The 17,730-nt window shown below is 40.5% G+C and overlaps 1 protein-coding gene across 2 annotated transcripts in view; it reads right to left on the bottom strand.

Annotated features, from left to right (window-relative positions):
• TAF2 (TATA-box binding protein associated factor 2) overlaps positions 1-17,730 on the bottom strand; it is a 106,361-nt gene that overhangs the window by 20,331 nt on the left and 68,300 nt on the right. For both annotated transcript variants that reach the window (XM_075124957.1, XM_075124958.1), the window contains 2 exons: positions 6,329-6,398; positions 2,947-3,056 (listed from right to left, as the gene is read on the bottom strand). In XM_075124957.1, coding sequence (XP_074981058.1) covers positions 2,947-3,056; positions 6,329-6,398 — 180 coding nt within the window. The remainder of the gene's footprint in view (positions 1-2,946; positions 3,057-6,328; positions 6,399-17,730) is intronic.

The following is a 17,730-nucleotide window of genomic DNA, read 5'->3' as shown; positions in this document are numbered from 1 at the left end:
TTATCATACACATTGTAAGGAGAGTGATCACTTTAGATAAGCTATTACCAGCAGGAGAGTGGGGTGGGAGGAGGTATTGTTTCATGGTCTCTGTGTATATAATGTCTTCTGCAGTTTCCACAGTATGCATCCAATGAAGTGAGCTGTAGCTCACGAAAGCTTATGCTCAAATAAATTGGTTAGTCTCTAAGGTGCCACAAGTACTCCTTTTCTTTTTGCGAATACAGACTAACACGGCTGTTACTCTGAAACCAGTTTTTGGAATAGACTTAGTTGTATATATTTATGCAGTTTCATGCACCTCTTTTCTGATGAGAGTTGCATGAACAACTGGCTGGTGATGGGGGGACAGATCTAACACTCAAATTGAACATGAAAATACGCTGATGAGATAAGAACTATCCTTATTTTTTCTTTATAAATGATCTGGCAATTTAATATTCAATAAGAGATAATCAATATTCAGCATCAGTCCCACTTTCACAGAGAAGGTCATCAGAATTGTTAATCTTAAATACAACTGCAGGGAGAATATGTGAACCCCTGTAAATATAGCTCATCACTACACTCTTTGGAATTCAGTAGCATCATCAACTTTATGTTTGTCAATAAAAGATTACAGAAAAAAACAAAGATTTGTTTCCCCACAATGTAATTATTTTAGGTTTTTGTAAATTTAAATGCATCACTGCTTTAAGACCATGCAGCCATATATCTGGTGGATTATTAATTCATCTTGCCTTTAACAAACATTTTTATTGGCACTCACACTTTGCAATTATCTTGGTATTTTTATTTACAGAAAATAAAATTCAACCAGAATGTCACCTTCATGCATAGGGATTTAAGTGCTTAAAGTAACAAATATAATGAAAATGTATATCTTATTTGTTATTTGCAAGAAGAGGTAATGGATATAAGTGAACACTGCACACACACTTCTCTTGAGAAACAAGGAACACAAATTCTCTGGAGATAGATTCAGGAAATAAACATTTTGATGTTGACTCTTGGCAAATCTTATAGAACTGAACAACTAGTAGTCTTCCCACTTTAACCCCTGGAGTGTAGCTGTAAACTTTCAAGCACTAAAAATAAAGATGCAAAGAGAACAGTCAGCTCTGAATGACCTAAAAGACTACGTAAATGTTTATATGTAATCCGTACTGTGCCAAATGTTAAAGAACAGTTCGTGAGTACTGGAGAAAACTGACTCAGTAATGAAAACAAGTCAATAGCAAAAGATACAATCCCTTCTCACAATCGGATCTTTACTAGTCAAACCAAGTCAGTCTTAATTTTAAAGTAAAAACTTCTTAAGATCTAATTTATCCACAGAAATTCTAAAATCTACTTTACTCATTTAGATTGGGGATGGGGTGCTTAATCTAATGAGAACTTGAAGTGTTTGATCCATTTGAATATTGAAAATAATTCAAAAATTCATTTCAGGATTTATTCAAAAATTATATATATGAAAATTACATTCCAACATTTTGTAATAGAAAAGTGTAGCCAGCCAGCCAGCCCCCCCCCCCCCCCCCCCAGACCAGCATTGCTGGAAACACAGGAGGAAGCCGGAACAGGGCACTTAACATATATTCCAGCACAGCCTTTGAAGCTGTGAAAGCACAGGTGTGCTGCTACAATGTGCCTCTGGGAACAGATACAACGATTAAGCTCACAGCAGGCAGAGGCCCTGTGACAGACATGGCTCTTAGCCCCTACTAAACAGCGTGATGCACACACACCAACATCCTAGGTGGGAAAATATTTACCCTGATAAAAGAAATGTCCAGTAGTCGACACTTATTGTTTCTCTCCCTTGCAAGTGTAAACTACTCTTGCGAAAGCTGGCGTCACCCAGACAGACCAGCCTCAATTTGGCATAAGAAAGGAGAAAGAGAATAAAGGAGTACAGAGGTATAAGTAGGGGACCTACAGCACCATGATTTTTGAGTGCTTTTCACTATCTATCTGCTGGTCAGATAAGTGACAGCCTCCCAAGGCTTCTGCAGCTAAGAGGGTCCCTAAGCCTTGTCCCTTATTCGTCTTTCCGCGGAATTGAGTGACCGATCCTGGCTTGGCACCGCTGGAATCGAGAGATGCAAGGAGGATAAGAAGCACCCACACCTGATCTCCTATCTTTAGTGTATACATATTTTTGAAATAGAGCTCTATACTTTGTTTTCTTTCTTTGGGATTGTGGCTTCAGTTTTGTAACTTGTTTGTGTCTGTAACATCTCTACATTTAAATAAGTAAGCACTAGCAATTTTGTAACCACATGATTAGAATCTAGCTTAATAAATTTTGGTAACCATTTATGCATAAGCCTGACTTGTTTTCTCTGGTTTACTGTAAAGCAGCCAACACAATTAAAGAACCTCAGCCGTTTTGGCTCTAAAGCCTGGCCATTAGGTGAGAGTACTAAGAGCCTAGCGTTGAGTTGTGCCGCCTCCACGGGGCAAACTCTTGGGGCACCTGTCAGTCAATCCTGGCTACCCGCTGCGAAGGAGCTCTGAGCTCTAGCAGTTAAAGTCACAGATGGTATAAACGGGCATAGCTGGCACCTCACCAAACATCCTTGGCCGTCGGCTAACAAAAAGACACAATGTGTGAAGTAGCAACACAAGGTGAAAACTGTTGGCCCTACTACAAGAAATAATTCTTTTGCAGGCTTGGATCACGGATCACACAAGGTGTGAGTCTATGCTAAACGTACTTTTCAACAAGTACAGTAATTGCAGAAGATGGAGAAAAACAGGATGCCAAAGGACAATCCTGTATGTTGGACAGCCCTACGAGATGATGAAAGTGTGAATGGAAAGCCTCAATTTTTGAGCTTTTAACAAACAAACAAACCTAAAGAGAGCTCATTTTATATACCAGAGAATGTGCAGAATGTTAACCACTCCAACTTTCTTAAAATACAGAAGAGATTCAACCTGAATTCATAAGTTTCCAAAGCTGATCCACCAAAGCTTCATTGCACAAGGGAGACTCCATGTTCTTAGTAAAGGGTGGATTCCTTGTCAGCATGTTCAAAATCTTATGTCTGAAAGAGAAACAAAAGTTGCTTTTTTAATCGAAATGAACTGAGACTCCAAAGTTACTGTGTTTTGTATGTCTGCAATTCTGTTTTTGACACTGGAGTTTTTATTGGGCATACAAATATTAAGATTTGTAAGCCCCTAATATATACATATATTTTAGTTCCTTTTAGCTCTTTCTTCTGTCTGTACATACACACGTATATGCACATCTCATCCCCAAATTAGTTAGTTTTCAGATAATAAATAGGACATGACCAGGGTGGACATTAGTTGATAGCATCACTCATCAAGGTAAAGGGAAAGTGTTATTTTGTATCTAGGCTGATTTGTTTTCATGACAATTTGAAAGGCCGTGTTATGCTCTAAGGTAAATTAATTGGAGCTGTACTGAGTCAATCTACTCTTCATATTCTAATAAATATTTATTTTCAGTTGGATTTAAAAAAACATGTCTAAACATTAAATGTGTTACAAAATGACAAGAATCAGTAAAAACATTTAAGACTCACTCTTCCCTTTTTAAAGGGACGCCTATAATTTAGAAATTACATTACTGTCTGAATATTTTGCATGCAACACCTCTGACCCCAATACTTGACAGCAGTGAGCAAAAAACAAACACTGTATTTTTTCAGATGGTTTACTATGCTTGTGACAACATATTGTGAATAGTAATTGTCACCATTTCCCCTAAATAGTCAGATTTCTCCCTTGTTGAAAAGACCCTTATAAATATGGAAATAGAAAAACCTTTAACATTTGAAGGGATTTTTTAAATATTCAGGATATAATTTTTAAAGTGTGCTCTATCTGAAACTGGAATTTAAAAATGAATAAAAATGCAAACTGACAGGATCTCTTTGAGAGACTCAATTAAAATATTCTGCTTCCTCAGCTAATGTTGCCTGTTACATGTATCTGATCTAATGGGTCAAATTATGCGCAACTTCCTTTAAAAAGAATAACAGCAATATATTCCTAGAACTAGGGAAATTAGTAACTATACTTGCAAAGGAAGCCTAAAAGATAAATAGGAAAAATACCTAAGTCTATTCATCTTAAAGAACAGTACTACTACATTGGCAATCAGGGACAGACAGAACTGAGGAGCAGGGAAACGAAGATCAGAGGTTGCCCATGCTAAAATATATACAGCATTGCATTGGCTAAATCTAAATTAAATCTGATAAAATTATCAAATAAGAGTGGGGTTGGAGGAGGTATTTTTTCATGCTTTGTGTGTATATAAAAAGATCTTCTACACTTTCCACAGTATGCATCCGATGAAGTGAGCTGTAGCTCACGAAAGCTTATGCTCAAATAAATTGGTCAGTCTCTAAGGTGCCACAAGCACCTGTCAGTTCCTTTGCAAGTATAGTTACCATTTTTACAGGTTTCAGAGTAACAGCCGTGTTAGTCTGTATTCGCAAAAAGAAAAGGAGTACTTGTGGCACCTTAGAGACTAACCAATTTATTTGAGCATAAGCTTTCGTGAGCTACAGCTCACTTCATCAGATGCATACTGTGGAAAGTGTAGAAGATCTTTTTATATACACACAAAGCATGAAAAAATACCTCCTCCAACCCCACTCTCCTGCTGGTAATAGCTTATCTAAAGTGATCACTCTCCTTACAATGTGTATGATAATCAAGTTGGGCCATTTCCAGCACAAACCCAGGTTTTCATACTTCCCCCCCCAACACACACACAAACCCACTCTCCTGCTGGTAATAGCTTATCTAAAGTGACCACTCTCCTTACAATGTGTATGATAATCAAGTTGGGCCATTTCCAGCACAAATCCAGGGTTTAACAAGAACGTCTGAGGAGGGGGGTGGAGTAGGAAAAAACAAGGGGAAATAGGTTACCTTGCATAATGACTTAGCCACTCCCAGTCTCTATTCAAGCCTAAATTAATTGTATCCAATTTGCAAATGAATTCCAACTCAACAGTTTCTCGCTGGAGTCTGGATTTGAAGTTTTTTTGTCGTAATATAGCAACTTTCATGTCTGTAATCGCGTGACCAGAGAGATTGAAGTGTTCTCCGACTGGTTTATGAATGTTATAATTCTTGACATCTGATTTGTGTCCATTTATTCTTTTACGTAGAGACTGTCCAGTTTGACCAATGTATGTGGCAGAGGGGCATTGCTGGCACATGATGGCATATATCACATTGGTGATATACAGACATGAAAGTTGCTATACTACAACAAAAAAAACTTCAAATCCAGACTCAAGCGAGAAACTGTTGAATTGGAATTCATTTGCAAATTGGATACAATTAACTTAGGCTTGAATAGAGACTGGGAGTGGCTAAGTCATTATGCAAGGTAACCCATTTCCCCTTGTTTTTTCCTACTCCCCCCCCTCCTCAGACGTTCTTGTTAAACCCTGGATTTGTGCTGGAAATGGCCCAACTTGATTATCATACACATTGTAAGGAGAGTAGTCACTTTAGATAAGCTATTACCAGCAGGAGAGTGGGTTTGTGTGTGTGTGCGGGGTGTGTGTGAGAAAACCTGGATTTGTGCTGGAAATGGCCCAACTTGATTGTCATGCACATTGTAAGGAGAGTGATCACTTTACATAAGCTATTACCAGCAGGAGAGTGGGGTGGGAGGAGGTATTTTTTCATGCTTTGTGTGTATATAAAAAGATCTTCTACACTTTCCACAGTATGCATCCGATGAAGTGAGCTGTAGCTCACGAAAGCTTATGCTCAAATAAATTGGTTAGTCTCTAAGGTGCCACAAGTACTCCTTTTCTTTTTACAACATTTTTACTTATCCTTTCACCCCATCTACAGTCTAACAACTGTTTTACACTCTTTGATAGCCAAACATAATGATGTTCATTCAGTCCTAACACACTTGAGATTAAAAAATAATTTGTTATATGCAACAGATCAATATTAGATTTACGTGTGCCAATTGTCTGTAGGAAAGACTCTTAAATCAAAGGACAAAACAGAAAATACATGTAGTTTGAGACTAAAAACTGATCAAATTTTATTTTTTAGTTATGGAATGTTAAACAATGATAACACTTTGCTAAGTATAAATTAACATAAACATCAAAGACGAATTTTGGTGGTATTTTACAAATTAATGGAAACAAATTTTCACAAAATATTTATAGATTTTAAGGCCAGAAATGACCATTATGGTCATCTAGCCTAACCTCTGGCATAACACAGGCCAAAGAACTCTATGCACTAATTCTAATATTAGTGAAAAGTGCTGACTTTAGGTATTTGTAGACATACTAACCTTACATAAGGTACAGGATCATTCTGAACCATGTTAAGCAACCACTGTAATTCCTCATAACTCCGATCAACTACAACAAAAATTAAATGACTTGTTAATTGTATGCAGAGACAACTAAAGAGCGAAGCAAAGACCAATTAGAAAATTATTCTATATATGTTACATAGAATCACCAGGGATTATCTGTAGCTGTATGATTGGACTGTATCACAAATGATGAAACAGACATTTCCATGTCAGTATAGATTAATACTAGTGATACATCTAAAATGACATTATTTTCTTTTTAAAAGGAGCAAAAATTCTTCAGTATTCAACATTACACACTAAAAAGTGAATAGTATGTAGAGAATATAATCCTGTAGTCTCTTTCATTCAGAAGAGTATAAGAAATATTATCCTGACGCTAACTATCCATTAAGTTTTGTGATAGATGTCTAGCTGTAAATATTGATAAGAAAATACTCACTTGGACTACTGGCCTTACTTATACACGAAACTGTGAACATACTCTTCTCCATATGCTTATAATCTTTTTTCTATCAAACTGTTTTTGAATATTTCAACAGTCAGTGACCCAATCATGAATGTGTTAGCGAGTGCTCCCAAAGTAAATACCGTACATGGATTTGTTTAAGACTAGGAACTAAATTAGTAGGTTAGGTAGAGGCTTAAATCATTTGACTGTATCCCTTTAATACTGCATAATACCACAAAAGAAAAAAAAAACAATAGCATGGTAAAGTAAACATATGAAAATATACAAATTCAAAGAGGCTAATTTTCACTCAGCTGTTTTCCTCATTTCATTTTGCTGGGGTGCTGCAACATTATTTAATTCACTACCACCCACAATATGTAGTTACTTGCTCAGGAGTGGCTTTACTTATCGATCCAAATAGTATCCTCCACATTTCAACTGCATTTACTAATTGTTTCTTTGCAGATGCCTTCAACAAAAAGTCTGCTGCTCTTTTTCTACTTTATAGAAACATTCTCCATTTTTTGTATTTCATTTCCCTTATCTAATTTTCATCTGTTTTATTTACCTCTGTTCAACTTTTCCTTCTGATTTGTTTCAGTTTTGGTCTTTACTTCAGCAGTTTTTGGACTATAACTTATTTAGCTTTTCTAGTCTAATCTACACCAATGAATAGTTGCTATTGCTCTTTGAAATGACCTATACACTTCTGAATATAAGGCAACTCTGTTTTAATGGAACAGGTAATTATACTGAAAATTATCTTCAGAAAATCAGCATCTTCTCCTTTTAATAGCTCTACTAGAAGAAAGAATGGTTACAAACGCTACAGGAACTGTGGTTCTTTAAGGTGTTTAGTCAATGAGCATCCTACTATAGGTACACATACACCTCATGTGTGAGAGACTGGACATATAGATTTTTTTTTCTTAGCAGTGTCCATCAGGCTGTGCATGTGCGTGTGCTTTCGTGTAGTCCTGCATGAGGGCATAAAGGGTGGAGAGGCCACAAACCTCCCTCAGTTCCCTCTCAGTTCAAAGCCTGCATTGATCAGGATTCCCAGAAGTGGGGTCAGAGGGTGGGGTTATGGGATCCACAGTATCTTAACTAACCTCAGTTGCTGTATGGTAAGTAATTGTTCTTTTTTTGAGTATGTGTCAGTGTGGATCCCTCTAGAGGTGACTGACAAGCGGTATCCTCCTCCGAGAGTGGGAATGAGGAGTTTCAGCTGTATCAGTCAGAGATAGAAGTACTGTACTCCCAAACTTGGCATCTGATCTGGCTGCCACATCAAAATGCATGTTCAACAAAAGCTAGTGAGTTGCTCCACATAACTGCCTTGCAGATTACAGAGACTAACTTTTCTGAAGCAGGTGGACAATGGAGTAGTCCTTAATGTTTGGATGGAGTGACTCACCAGCCAATTGATAACAGGTAGAAATATGCTGCATGATCCATTTCAAGTTTCTCTATGATGAAAGAGCTTGGCGTTTTGATACTAGATATAGCCACAAAGAGGTGGAGAAAGTTTGGTCCTTTCATAATATATGTAGGTAATATAACAAGGCTCTGGAGACGTCCAAGCATGCAGCTTCTTCTCTCTTGGCACTTAGTTCAGCTTCACCTGACGACTGATAAGGTGATGGGGTTGGTTCAGGTGAATTTCAAGACCACCTTAATTGATGAACTTAGAGTATGGTTTCATCACCATCTCATCCCTATGGAAGGAGGTGTAACGCAGACTGGCCATAAGACCGTGGTGTTCACTAACTCTGTGTTGAGGTAACTGCCATGAGAAAAACCAGGCTGATGGCAATGTGGTATATTGAGCACTCTGAGAATGCTTCCAGAGGACACTCGCTAAGCTTTAAAAGGAAAATATGAGGTCCCATGTGGGAGTCAGGTCCTGACTGGAGGACAAGTATGAAGAAGACCCTGGAGGAATTTCAGTATCAAAGTGTGACCAGTCAGAGTATGACAGTACTAGAACATGACACGCCAATTTCACAGCAAGGTGAAACTTAAGGAATTAAATGTTACCCTGTTTGTTTCAGGAGGGAAATGTAGTCCAAGATTTTTCAGTATTGGGGCTTCCACTGGGTCAATATTATTCTGAGTTGCCCATATGGATAACCTTTTACATTTTGGAAAGTATGTCTTCCTGGTGGAAGGTTTCCTGCTTTGCATAAGAATTTCCTGATCTTGTAGGGAGCAGCTTCTGTCAGCAGTGCTCAGCCAGCCAAAATTATTACAGATCTGAGTGCTTTATCTGACTGAGGTTCGAGGATACTATGTCTGAGCAAGCCAGGTGGTGTATAGGAGGCTTTTTTAATATCTCTACCAGGTTTGGCAGCCAAACTTGGACAGTAAAAGGCTATCATAATGACAAAGCCTTATCCTGTCCAATCTTGGATATTATTCTGGCGATCAGAAGAGTCGACAGGAAAGCACACAGCAATCCCCACGGCCACTGAAGGAGGAAGCTGTCCGGTGGGAAGACTGGAGTCATGCTTCCTCTGGAGCAGAAATTCAGATGTTTGGTACCCTTTGTGGCTTCCGCAAACACACAGCTTAATGGGACTAAATCGGGGGACCCGGATAATCTTCATCCAAAAATATTAAAGGAACTGGCACATGAAATTGCAAGCCCGATAGCAAGAATTTTTAATCAATCTGTAAACTCAGGGGTTGTACCAGATGACTGGAGAATTGCTAACATAGTTCCTATTTTTAAGAAAGGTAAAAAAGTGATCCGCGTAACTATAAGCTGGTTAGTTTGACATCTGTAGTACGCAAGGTCTTGGGAAAAATTTTGAAGGAGAAAGTAATTAAGGACATTGAGATCAATGGTAATGGGGACAAAATACAACATGGCTTTACAAAAGGTAGATTGTGTCAAACTAACCTGATCTCCTTCTTTGAGAAGGTAACAGATTTTTTAGACAAAGGGAACGCAGTGGATCTAATTTACCTCGATTTCAGTAAGGCATTTGATACGGTTCCACATGGAGAATTATTAGCTAAATTGGAAAAGATGGGGGTCAATATGAAAACTTAAAGGTGGATAAGGAACTGGTTAAAGGGGAGACTACAATGGGTCTCACTGAAAGGTAAACGGTCCGACTGGAAGGAAGTTACTAGTGGAGCTCCTCAGGGATCAGTTTTGGGACCAATCTTTTTATTACTGACCTTGGAACAAAAAGCGTGAATGTTTTAATAAAGTTTGCGGATGACACAAAGCTGGCAGGTATTGCCAATACAGAGAAGGACCGGGATATCATACAGGAAGATCTGGATGACCTTGTAAACTGGAGTAATAGTAATAGGATGAAATTTAATAGTGAGAAGTGCAAGGTCACGCATTTAGGTATTAATAACAAGAATTTTTGTTATAAACTGGGGACGCATCACTTGTAAGTAACAGAGGAGGAGAAGGACCTCGGAGTATTGGTTGATCACAGGATGACTATGAGCCGCCAATGTGATATGGCCGTGAAAAAAGCTAATGCGGACTTGGGATACATCGGATGAGGTATTTCCAGTAGAGATAAGGAGGTGTTAGTACCGTTATACAAGGCACTGGTGAGACCTCATCTGGAACACTGTGTGCAGTTCTGGTCTCCCATGTTTAAGCAGGATGAATTCAAACTGGAACAGGTTCAGAGAAGGGCTACTAGGATGATCCGAGAAATGGAAAACCTGTCTTATGAAAGGAGACTCAAGGAGCTTGGCTTGTTTAGCCTAACTAAAAGAAGGCTGAGAGGAGATATGATTACTATCTATAAATATAGCAGAGGGATAAATACCATGGAGGGAGAAGAATTATTTAAGCTCAGTACCAATGTGGACACAAGAACAAATGGATATAAACTGGCCATCAGGAAGTTTAGACTTGAAATTAGACGAAGGTTTCTAACCATCAGAGGAATGAAGTTCTGGAACAGCCTTCCAAGGGAAGCAGTGGGGGCAAAAGACATATCTGGCTTCAAGACAAAGCTTGATAAGTTTATGGAGGAGATGATATGATGGGATAGCCTAATTTTGGCAATTAATTGATCTTCGACTACTAGCGGTAGATATGCCCAATGGCCTGTGATGGGATGTTAGATTGGGTGGGATCTGAGTTACTACAGAGAATTCTTTCCTGGTTGTCTGGCTGGTGAGTCTTGCCCACATGCTCAGGGTTTAGCTGATCGCCATATTTGGGGTCAGGAAGAAATTTTCCCCCAGGGCAGACTGACAAAGGCCCTGGGGTTTCTTCACCTTCCTCTGCAGCATGGGGCACGGGTCACGGGTCACTTGCTGGAGGAGTCTCTGCACCTTGAAGTCTTTAAACCACAATTTGAGGACTTCAATACTCAAGACATAAATTAGGGGTTTGTTACATGAGTTGGTGAGTGAGATTCCGTGGCCTGCGTTGTGCAGGAGGTCAGACTAGACGATCATAATGGTCCCTTCTGACTTTAAAGTCTATGATTCTATGATATGATGGGACACCCACAGCCAACTGGTGCCTCCCAATACTGGGGGGGGAGTGGGGGGGCACAATCTAACAGGGAGGACACGTGTGTCTCCCCTCCACAGTGACACCCACCCTTCAGAGCACCTAGCCCAGGGCTGCCACACTCTCCAAGCCATATGTTACCTGCGGGGAAGGGGGTTGTGTTCTGTTCTTCTCTCCTTGCGTGTCCCCTTCCCACTCCCTTGGCACATTCGGCCATTCTCCTTGACATCTGAGCGGAGTATGGGATGGAGCCGTGTCTGCCTGAGAGTCTAGCTGGGAGGCAGGGATAGCCCGCTCCCTGCCTGGGCTAGGCTGGTAAGGAGAAAGGGGGAGTAACTCAGAACCTCAATCTAACAATCCAAATTGGTGTTGATGAGGGTTGTGAGGTTGATACCTGTGTAGCGGACAGTCTCTTTTTCTGGAACCTATGCCTCTTTCGTTGGGGTTCATAAGGTCTCTGGGAGTCAGAGAACTGAACACGACAAGATCTCTGCGCTATCTGGCACTTACTAAATTTCTTTTTATGTGCATGTGTAAATTCCCTGTGAATACAGAGTGGCTCTGGAATCAATGTATGCAGAGACTTGTAAATATTCTCTGCAATCAGTTTTAAGTCACTGCGGGAAAGGTTGTCAACAGTATTCTGGACCTCAATCTGAAATCCTGAGAGCTGAAGCCTGCAGGCCCCTCTCATGACTACCACTTAGAAATAAAGCAACCACCTGTGTCAGCAGCATCCAGAGAGGTCTGCAGAGATGTTCTGACAAGAGGCTGATCTTTTGTAATGACTGCCTGGAACTGATCCCTCTGTTCCGGTCATAAATGCTCAATAAACGAATTGAGATTGGAGTAACTGGAGAAATATAATCATACCATTAACACCTGACAGTAGGTGATCCTAAACTGCAGAGCCACAGACAAGCATGATTTGTGACCAAATGAATCAAGATGCTTCTGATCTCTATTGTACAGCAGTGATTTAACATGGTGCTAACTTCCACGTTAACTGGGAAAGATGGAACATAATATGTTTTTCCAGACTTTCTACAAGTGGGCGGTATTGTCGCTGGGATATTACTTTTGGAGGATCCAGCAGAGCAGAACCTTATCAATAGGTAGTGAGTGCAATTCAGGCAGATAATGCTGTAGGCAGACTACCCAGAAGTTTATGTTGTGACTCCTTAACCTTCTCATCAAATGGTATCTGTAAGGAGTCCACTATCATTTTAATGAGGTCCTGGAACTGTTTGAAGTCATCAGCCAGGAATGGTGGGGGAGACAGACTGCTTCATCTGGGGATGAAGAAGAGGTGTTGGTTGGCATAGTGACTTCTTTGTCCACTCTTGCCTCCTGCTCCTTTAAAGTCTCTTCTTGTACTTCAGGACTTTGAGAGAAGATGGGGGCGGGGGGGAATAGTCTACGCCTATTGTGCTGACGAGTGATGCTGGGGGGTCCTAGAGAATTGTTGGTAGTATGCCACTCATGGCTCCCAGTATGGCCAATGAGGAGGCCCATATGGTATAGGTGGGGGTATCAAAGAGTGCTCGTACCACTGGGATCGATCTTTAGGGTGTCTTTCTGGAATATGTTCCTTCTCCCTAGAAGTCGCCATATTAATACTCCTCTAAGAGCGAGGAGGGGAGCCCTGAACTGAAATTTGAGAAACTGATGAGAAATCCCCATCCTCCTCCTCTTCAACGTCACTTTATAAAGGTGGAGCATCGGCAGAAAAAGGTGATGACTCCGTCAGTACTGGGTGAACGTCTGGAGACCTAGAGGTCCTCAGTAACATGAACAGACCAGTAGAGAACAAAGGGGAGCCAGGCATTTCTATCACCACGAGATGAAAATCTAAACTGCAATAGCGACATGCTAAGTTCCCATTAAGCTGCGCAGCCGCCTATTAAGTGCTGCGCAGGCACTCAGGGCTGCGGTGGGGAAAGACTCCTCTCCCCCAGCCCTGGACCCAACCCAGCCTGGCTCAGACCTGCCACGGCTGTGGGAGATGCGCCCCTCCCATGGCCCCAACCCAGCCCCGGCATGGACCTGTCGCGGTCATGGGAAGGCACCATCTTCCCCAGCCCAGGTGCTGCTTCGGGGGGAGTGAAAACTGGGGGGAGTCCTTTCTCCCTGCCATAGCCCCAGGGCTATCCCTTTTGCCTCCCCTCCCAGTGGCGGCGGCCCTGCCAGTAGGGACCCGACAGGGCCACCGATGGGGGGTGGCTGGGGGGGGGACAAAAGGGGCAGTGACGTTAAAGTGCTGCCGCAGCAAAGCACCCTGCTTAAAGAGCTACCGCAGCAGCTTACCAGCTTACTTTCACTCCTGAGGGGGATCCACACTGATACATACTCGAAGAAGGACAGTGCCTTTTACGCAAAGGAGTTATTAATTTCAGTTTCTCCTTTAAGACTTTTGAATACTTTAAGCACTGTTAATTTAGTCTTGGGTCTGCATGTCTATTACTCTAAATAGTAACATCCATATCGGATAAAATTCAGTGACTTAAAAAAAGGGGGGGGGGGTTATTTAAATTGGATTTTTTTGATAAGCTTTTTGAGGATAAAACTTATCTAAAGATAGTTTTAATTAAGATATATTATAGCTCAAAGGTATCTCATCATGCAATAGGGATTATAAATTCTAATTCTATAGTATGAGACAATATATTCATGTAATGTTTAAGAAAAGTTTTGTAAATGAGTTTCAATAGTTCATGGATTAGGGACCCAATCTTATGAGGTTCCAGGGTCTTATGTATAGATTATTTAGGTTAATCTTTCTATCTACCCAATGGGACTCAGTGCTCAGTCTAGAAGATACCATCAGAGGTGCTTAGTTTTGCAGTTCTCAAACTGTGGATTTGTGTCTCCAGAGATAACATGCTCGTTAACAGCAAAAATGTTTTAAAATAAGTAAGTAAATAATATATAGAGGTGAGAAACAACAGACCTCAACCCTATTGTTCCTCTGCAAATTTGTGTACACAGAGTCAATCCCTTGCCTCTCTCTAAAAGTGCAAAGTTTCAAAAAGTTCAATGACTAGAAGATTGTTGGGTGCAGAATAGATCTGGACAGGGAGAAGTAGTCTGGAGATAAATGTGAGAAGGGAGGGATAAGCAATAAAAACAAAAGTGCAACTGTTTAAAGCAACATATTCCAGAAGTCTTGAGGTGTTTTTGAGCCCTGGTCTACACTACGGGGTTATGTCCAATTTAGCCGCATTAGGTCAATTTAAAAATGACTGCGTCCACACAACCAACCCCATTTCGTCGATCTAAAGGGCTCTTAAAATCGACTTCTGTACTCCACCCTGACGAGGGGAGTAACGCTAAAATTGACCTTGCTGGATTGAATTTGGGGTAGTGCAGACGCAAATCAACAGTACTGGCCTCCGGGAGCTATCCCAGAGTGCTCCATTGTGACCATTCTGGAAAGCACTTTGAACTCCAATGCACTAGCCAGGTACACAGGAAAAGCCCAGGGAACTTTTGAATTTCATTTCCTGTTTGATCAGTGTGGCGAACTCAGGAGCACTCAGCAGCACAGATGACTATGCAGTCCCCCCAGAATCGTAGAGCGTGGAATGTTTCTATGCTCCTCCATCATCTCCGTCTCTGAGGTTATCGCAGATTAGAAGGAAAAAAATACCGCACTCGTGATGACATGTTTTCCGAGCTCATGCAGTTCTCCCGCACTGATAGGGCACAGCTTAATGCATGGAGGCATTCAGTAGCAGAGGCCAGGAAAGAATTAAGTGAACGCGAAGATGCTGAGGCTAATGGGGAGCAAACTGACATGATGAAGTGTCTGTTGAAGCTGCAGGAAAGCGAACAAGAGCACAGACCCCTGCTGCATCCACTGTATAACCGCCTACCCTCCTCCCCATGTTCCACAGCCTCCTCACCCAGACCCCCAAGAATGCGGGGTGAGGGGAAAGGCTCCAGGCACCCAGCCACTCCATTCCAGAGGATGGCCCAAGCAGGTGCTTCTGCGTCGAATGCTTGGAAGTCCTGGTAGGGCAAGGTACCTCGGCCAAGGCAAAAGAGCAAGAGCCCTGGAGCTTTTACATGTGTCAATCACAGAAGTGCTATGGAGCGTTACAGCGTCGACCAGACTGGAATGTACGGATGCAAGACTTCTTCACCAGCGACAAAGGACAGGAATATGATGCACATTTCCCAGAGTCACCACCCTTGATAACAGAACATCAATGATTGCATTGGCTACTTGGATCACAGCAGCCCCCACAGTAGACTTGCCCACAACAGCAGCGGCGACGGTGAGCTGAGCGGGCTCCATGCTTGTTGCGATATGGTGTCTGCACGGGTAACCCAGGAAAAAAGGCGTGAAACGATTGTCTGCCGTTGCTTTCACGGAGGGAGGGGCGACTGACGACATGTACCCAAAACCACCCGCGACAATGTTTTTGCCCCATCAGGCATTGGGAGCTTAACCCAGAATTTCAATGGGTGGTGGAGACTGCGGGAACTGTGGGATAGCTACCCACAGGGCACCGCTCCGCAAGTCGATGCTAGCCATGGTAGTGAGGACGCACTCCGCCGACTTAATGCGCTTAGTAGGGACATACGCAATTGACGGTATAAAATCGATTTCCAAAAATCGACTTCTATAAAATTGACCTAATTTTGTAGTGTAGGCATACCCTGAATGTAGTCTTCATTGATTTGAGATCTACCATACCATTCTCTCACTAGAAGGGAAAACCCATAATGGCAGTAGGCCGTAAGAGACTCAGTTGGGAATAAGAACCATTCAAGAAATATATGTTTGCTGATGATATTTTAAAGAAAGTCACTTAAACACTTGGATTCAGAGACAGTTGAAGTGATAATCTCACTTTTAACAGCAGTAGCTTCTTCTGTCAGTTTAGAAAGAATATTTTCTTCCTTTGGACTAATTCATTCACAACTAAGAAATTGTTTGGGATCTGAAAAAGCAGGGAAGCTTGTTTTTCTTTTCCAGATTATGAACAGGAAAACGAAGGTGAAGACAACTGAGTTAGCTGCAGAAGTCAATATTTTAAATTACTCATGTTGACCTGGCTGACATAATCAATTTAATTTTTTTTTAATATTTCATTTAACTATTTTAGTTAAAAACAATTTTAACAAAAACAATCTGATTTTAAAAAACTTGTTTAACTAAATTCAAAAATGCATATGCTTGTTTTGTTAAAATATTGTATGTTTGCTGTTGAAGAAAAAAATCCAGAATACATAACGCTGTTGTTTTAGTTAAATAAAACAACTTAAATGTCTGTCTGGTGATGTTCTCCTCCTAATAAAATCCTCCAAATATTAATGATTAACGTCTTGAACTGGAGACAGTTAGCCTCCCAATGACTTCATAAATATCTGCTTCAATTACCTTTGATAAATGAAATAACCAAAACATCATTCATCTTCTGATCTAGCTGTAAAACTAATCTGAAAAGTTTTCAAAATATATCACTTTAAAAATGTATAGTGTGTACCTTCTAAAAATGAAACCTACATCTATCTCTGAGTTGTGAACAATATGTATTAAGGTTATAACAACCAACAAGAATGCACTTTTATGTAGAAATCCATGATTAAATCAAGTCTTCCTGACTAGTGATTTAAATCAAATCCACCCTGGTAACATCACCTATAGGTTCATCAGCTCCTTGGTCTCACGTTCTGGGCACTCTGTGTGGAAAGTGACTGAAGTGGGGTAGAGGATGGATGGAGCATTACATATGAAGATAGCTTTATATGGAGAAAAATTAATACTGCTTAATTAAGAGACGTAGTTTTCCTGGTCTCCCTTAGCATTAAATCACAGAGTTATCTAAAAATAATATATAGGCACATTGATGAAAACAGTCTATTCATCTTCTAAAAAACATTAAGAGAATATCTCAATCATTACAAATAAAACTGTGCAATAGGAGCTCAGAATGTTTTTGAGCAGTTTAAATCAAATTTATTTAAGTTGCAGTTCCTAGGATTGCTAATTAAGCAAGTTTTGTAAATGACCTTTTATTATGGAGTGGACTGTCTGAAAAGCAACTTCTCTATATGAATAGTGTCAGAGTACAGAAATAAGGAACCCCATCTTTCTTGGTAAAAAACAAGTCTATTCTATTTACTAAAGGCTCTTGTGCTTGAAATATAATAGGGCTCTTTTGACATTTGTCATGTAGTGTAATCTGTTTATGCCAGACTTAAATGACTTTGATAGTAATGCTTTTTAACCCACTCTTGAAATTTACATGGTAACTAGATGCCACTATAAGGAGCAAAAACAAGTCTGGACTTTGATACAGTACATCTTTTAATAGTCTTAACCCCCCACCCCCCAAACAACAACCCTTTAGATCCTCAGATTCCTGGCAGATGTAACAATGAAAAGTGTTGTTTTCCAAAGCAGGT

The sequence above is a fragment of the Caretta caretta genome, chromosome 2 (assembly GCF_965140235.1).
Source record: "Caretta caretta isolate rCarCar2 chromosome 2, rCarCar1.hap1, whole genome shotgun sequence".
Lineage (NCBI taxonomy): Eukaryota > Metazoa > Chordata > Testudines > Cheloniidae > Caretta > Caretta caretta.
The sequence above is the reverse complement of the archived record's forward strand: the minus strand, read 5'-3'. Positions and strand labels throughout refer to the sequence as shown.